The sequence below is a fragment of the Lipotes vexillifer genome, unplaced genomic scaffold (genome assembly GCF_000442215.2).
Source record: "Lipotes vexillifer unplaced genomic scaffold, Lipotes_vexillifer_v1.1 scaffold10, whole genome shotgun sequence".
Lineage (NCBI taxonomy): Eukaryota > Metazoa > Chordata > Mammalia > Artiodactyla > Lipotidae > Lipotes > Lipotes vexillifer.
In genome coordinates, this window is record NW_006792541.1 from 289,980 (window position 1) to 295,979 (window position 6,000).

The 6,000-nt window shown below is 46.9% G+C and overlaps 1 protein-coding gene across 1 annotated transcript in view; it reads right to left on the bottom strand.

Moving 5' to 3' along the window:
- The window catches only part of GRHL2 (grainyhead like transcription factor 2), a 119,678-nt gene that overhangs the window by 10,718 nt on the left and 102,960 nt on the right, over positions 1 to 6,000 (bottom strand). The window contains exons 13-14 of the mRNA XM_007465739.1: positions 2,886 to 2,980; positions 603 to 688 (exon numbers count right to left, since the gene is read on the bottom strand). Coding sequence (XP_007465801.1) covers positions 603 to 688; positions 2,886 to 2,980 — 181 coding nt within the window. The remainder of the gene's footprint in view (positions 1 to 602; positions 689 to 2,885; positions 2,981 to 6,000) is intronic.

Consider the following 6,000-nt stretch of genomic DNA (forward strand, 5'->3'; position numbering starts at 1 on the left):
GCATCTTACTCTGATTAGCCTTAAACTGACAGGGAATTGGCAGTTTTACAAAGCTTCCTTCTCCTTAAGATGCTAATAATAAGCCAGACAGGGTGGAAATCAGTGTCCCCATAAATCTCTGCTTTTTCTTTTTCCTTGAGAAAGCTCATTCCAGGGCCATCTCGAAGGCTGCATTTTTTTTTTTTTTTTTTTTTTTTTTCCTTTTCTTCCAACAGCTCAGGAGCTCGAGGGATCCTTTAAAGGAAAATAATTCCAATTCCCAAGGTAGAAACTGCAAGGAGCGAGGGGCCATGTTCAAAGACTGGTGCTGCACTGGCTTAAGCATCTCTGCTATGCGGGCCTCTCACTGCTGTGGCCTCTCCCGTTGCGGAGCACAGGCTCCGGACGCGCAGGCTCAGTGGCCATGGCTCACGGGCCCAGCCGCTCCGCGGCACGTGGGATCCTCCCGGACCGGGACACGAACCCGTGTCCCCTGCATCGGCAGGCGGACTCTCAACCGCTGCGCCACCAGGGAAGCCCGAAGGCTGCATTTTAATAAATGGATTTCAGCTCAGGAGACTACATGCCGGTTTCTCGGAGGCTGAAGGGGGTTCATTGCTTACCGCTTCCATCAGGCCCCTCACGGTGGGGGATTTCAACATCAAGGCGTCAAACACATCGTCTGTCTCCTTCCTCACGTACAAAAGCACTGAAAGAGAAGGGACGGGAAGCCGTGACTGTGGAGCCCACGCAGCTGCCCCAGGAGACTGCTTCCCACCAGTGGCTTTTACAGATGAACATTCTGTAACTTCTTCCTGTAACCCCCAACAGAAAAATGTAATTTCCAGCAGGCTGACCCTAAGGAAACCCCAAACCATGTTCTATTGGGTTAGCCAAAAAGTTCGAAGCACCCAAACGAACTTTTTGGCCAGCCCAGTATTTAAATGAGTGCCGCTTCCATTGGATTTACAGACCTCTTCTTGGAAAATCATTGTCTTTGAAATAGTGTGGCTGCTACTTCTGCTGTAGGAGCCCCTGGAATGGGTTAAAGGGGGCATGGCAGCGGGTTGATGGGCTGCAGTGCCACCATCTCCTGCTGGGCTTGTTGATAGCCACACCTGCATGCTGGGCTTAGAGCTCACCCCCAGGGCCTGCCCAGAGAGGCAGCTCTCATTAACTGTGTATCTGTGGATAGCAATCACTCCGCTAACATAGCAGTAACCATTATCAGGCATCCCAGAGCTTGTACAGACAAAGGCAACCGACTCCCATGACTTTGAGGGAGCCACCCTGAGAAGTGGCTACAAAGGCAAAACAAATAACGGCATTGGTGATAATTACAGTCATTCTCTGTCCTGGAGAGCTTTTAACAAACAATGGGCACTGTCACTGACCCTGACTCCTTGTGCCTCTCAAAGCCCAGCTCAGCGTAGGAGCTCCAGGCGAGGGGCTCAGTAACTCCACTGTCCTTTGCCAAAGAAAAGCCACTCCTGGGAGAATGAGTTCTCTATTGCTGGAAGGTTGCAGTGCCCTCATGTGTCCCTATGACTGAGATGTTTCAAAGGCTGTAACTTTGCATTTTGTCACAGCAATTCCTGATGGCAATGTTTGTGCAGACTTCACAACCTCAAAATATCTGAAAAACACAAGCTTTGGACCAGCCAGCATGTACTAAATATGGATGTAAGCTACTATTACTTTGGCCCGTGTGATCCTTGATTTCCATATAACACTGCCCTCATTCTAAAGGATGAGCTATAAAAGGCATGCAGGAATGGAGCTCAAAACGCACTCGAATATTTGATGGTGAGCCTGTGAAGTCGGAAAACCTTTTATAGGTTTAAATATTACTACTGTAATTAGCACTACTCAGGTATTTACACTCTTTGAATTCTGAAATGCTCATTACTCATTCACAATTATGATAATATTCCTTAACTAGATCCAGGCCTAAAAATAAAACTAATAATTATATTAGTGAAGATGGAGTGCTTACTATGTACCGGGCACTTGAGTTTGGTGTTTTACATACATTAACTCATCAAACCTCCCTCTGTGATGTGGGTACTCTTGTCACCCCATTTTACAAGTGAGGACTCCAAGGTGCAGAGGACCTTCCCAAGGTCACATGACTCGATGTGGCTGAGGGAGCCTACACAGGGGATGCTCTTAACCATTATGCAAATCCCATTTCAACAAACAGGAAAAAAAAAAATCCTCAGTAACAATAACCTCAAGCCTGTGCAGATGGTGGACGTACGGTAACCTGACTCATTAAAAGTCCAGTGCTGTAAGCAGAAGGTCTCTGGAAGCTCTTGGTGTGTTGGCTACAGCAGGATGTGGGGAGAAAAGCCACCACCTCCCCTTTCCCCTTACTCCCAGGAGGCACAGTGATTCAGCACAGCATCGAGATGCTGAGCAAGACACTGACGGGCCTGTGCTTCGTTTCTTATTCTCTCGGTGAAGTGGGATAAGATCCCTGACTGAGAGAAAATGAGTAAGTTGTGATGTCACAGAAAACAGGTTCCCTGACTTGTACCGTGATTAATCGTTTGCATCTGTTGAAGGATTCTCAGCTGCTGGTGCTTACGAGAGGGTACTGTCAACCACAGCACGAGTTTCTTTTTAACCTTATATCTCACTGCTGGATGAGTCAGTATATTCACTACATTTCCCTCAAGGTAAAGGAAAGAATCAGTGCCCAGGAAGAATAAATGTTTGTTTAGGGTGTTTAAAAAGATAAGGTTTAAAGCAAAGGAGGAGACTGTGGACTTCCTGTGTCAATAAAAGCATCCCCAGGCTAGCACGGAACCACAGGGACATGGGCCCTCATTTCTCAGTGAAATGTCCGCACCACCATCCCTAATTGGAGCAACACCAGGGGAGGGCCTCAACGGGAACGGTACCTCGCTTCATCCCTTCTTCCTTCATCTGCTTAGAAGGTGCTGGACCAAACTCCTCTTCCATGGGCCTGAACATCCGTTTCACAAGGACACTGCTGCTAGAAAAGGTGAGGAGAAAGTGTTAATTAAGGAAGGCACCCGGGGTGCCAACAAAAAGGTGTACGGATGTGCCAGTCCCGATCTTTTCCCTTTGTTTACGCCATCCCATATCACAACTGGATCCACGCACCAACCTCCTGCGTCCCCCTCACAGGTCCCAAGTCTGCATGTGGGGCAGAACACACATGCCAATATCTTTCATGCATGGCCCTGAGACATCCTCCTTGCTGCTGAACATGGATCCACCGAGGTGAGACCTCTGGGTTTTACCCATTCCGTTCGGCACCTAACCCCCCTTCCTGCTCAGAAGACCAGGGCTGGGATGTGGGCCTGAGCCCTGTGTTTGTGTGGTCTGCAAGTTACACAGCCCGTCCCACCTAGCTAGGGCCTGGGTCTCCTGTACTTTCTCGCCAGCCCCGAGGGCACAGCGTGACCTCTGGAAATGGCACGGGCCTGCCTCGCTGGTTCTAAGTTATGAGGCTGCCCTCGGTTCCTGCTGTTCCACAACTCCATCAGCTTGGAGCAGAGGAGACTGCAGTGGCTGAGGGTCCCTAGACCCGGCCCTTCCTTCCTCATGGGAGAGGGTTTCGGTCCCCCTTCCTGAGGGCCCACGGGTCCCCAACTGGCCAGTTCTGGTGGCTCTGCATTTCCTCCCAAAGTCTCTGTCTTTCTGGGCACTCTAGGGAAGGGAGGGCTGTTCCAGAGGAAGGAAATTAGAAGAACAGATGGTCACTGAAGAGAAGTCATTGCTGCTGAGTGCCCGCCCAAACTCATATGCTGAAACCCTAACCCCCAGGAGGATGGTATTCAGAGGTCCAGGCATTGAGAGGTAATTAGGCCCTGAGGGTGGAGCCTCCATGATGGGAGTGCCTTTATAAGAAAAGGACACCCTCTCTCTTTCTGCCATGTGAGGACACAGCAAGAGGATGGTGATCTGCAGGCCAGAAAAGGGTCCTCACCAGACACCGACCATACTGGCACCATGATCTCAGACTTCCAGCCTCCAGAACTTTGAAAAATACATTTCTGTTATTTAAGCCACCCAGTTTATGGTATTTTGTTATAGCAACCCAAACTGACTAAAACACTGAGAAAATGCCCCTGCATGGAGTCTTACGGTCCTTTAAGCCCTCAAGAGAGCAGGTGTAGGTTTTTAGAAAACTTTAATCTCTCTGGGGATTCCTGGAACCAGGCACATGAAGCAATGCCAGATAGGCAGTTCAGCAGAATTGTTAAGACATGAGATCTGGGTCCAGACTACTTTGGTTTAAACTCCTGCTTTGCAGACTCACAGACATAGAAAACAAACTTATGGTTACCAAAGGGGAAAGGGCAGGAGGGATAAATTAGGAGTTTGGGATTAAAATATACACACTACTCTGTATAATATAGATAACCAAAAAGAACCTACTGTATAGCACAAAGAACTATACTCAATAGCTTATTGTAATAATCCATTGTAATAACCCATAACCTATAATGGAAAAGAATCTGAAAAATTATATGTATAACTGAATCACTTTGCTGTACACTTGAAACTAACACAACACAGTAAACCAACTATATTTCAATTAAAAATTTTAAAAATAAACCCCTGCTTTGCAATCTACTAGCTACGGAAACACGGACAAATTCTTCGACTGCCCTGAGCCAACAGCCTCTTTAGAAGAAGGCTGTTGAGAGGATTAAATGAATTCAACATAATGTAAATTCCAACTCACAAAGTTGCCTGATACATTTTAAGTACTACAGAAGTGTGTGTTAGAGATGATGATGGTCATGATGATCATGATAATTAAAGTTGGAGAGATTTGAGGAAGAGACATATGGGGAAGAGTACATAAGGCAGACAATTTGAAAGAGCTCAAAGTTTCCATTCACTATCAGATGGCAAACAGTCCAAACTACCACTTTGGTCCAATTTAAGGGCTAAAGTTGGAAAAGCTTCCTGCATCCGAGACTGACATTGTATCAATCCCAAGCTTCCAAGATAATATAAAACCCTGCTCCGGGGCTTCCCTGGTGGTGCAGTGGTTGAGAGTCCGCCTGCCAACGCGGAGGGCACGGGTTCGTGCCCCGGTCCGGGAAGATCCCACATGCTGCGGAGCGGCTGGGCCCGTGAGCCGTGGCCGCTGAGCCTGCGCTTCTGGAGCCTGTGCTCCGCGACGGGAAAGGCCACAACAGTGAAAGGCCGGCATACCGGAAACAAACAAACAAAAAACCCTGCTCCAAAGCCAAGTCCCTATTGGCATCATTGTCATTAAGAAGTTCTTTTTATCAATTCTCAGCTGGAGCTAATGGTGGGGTCCAGTGGTAGAAAGAACACATGGTGTAAAACTGTGGACAGTCCAAAAAGTACTTCTATTAATTCTAATAGTTTAAAGTATTAAACCAACAAGGCTTTAAATTACCATCTTCTCTAGGTGGTCCAAAATTATGTTTATGAGCCCTTAATAAGACCACGCTTTTCATCAAAGCACTTTACATCTCCTTGGTCAATTAAGTCTCATGAACACTCTGTGAGCCAGCAGCGCAAGGACCAATCTTATCCCTATTTCGGTGATGACCAAACTAAGGCTCAGGGTGTTATGTGTCTTATGCAGGGCAACGCGGCTAAAAAAGTGAAACAGGTTGTTGAGAGAACCCAGCTCTGAGGAACAACCTCATGATAAAGTACTCGATAAACCTGAGATGATGATGAGTGAGGGTATGAGAAATGATACTCAGAGTCAGCATTCTATTTTACTCCATAGTAAGTCAAACTATGGAAATAGCCAGAAGAAAAACTCAAACTCAAGTCCCAGCTGAAGGTGGTAATAAGTTTTTAGAGCACTGTTCCCTCTATCTTTCCCTCACTTTTCTTTAAAACCATAAAAGCCGGTCATATTATTCTGTCATGTCTTGGAGCTGGACTGACCACGACCCTGGGAGCAGAAGATTAAAAATCTATTGACATTGCTGTCAATGACCAGTAGGTTAACAATGGGTAAATAGCCTGAAACATCACCAGACACTCTTT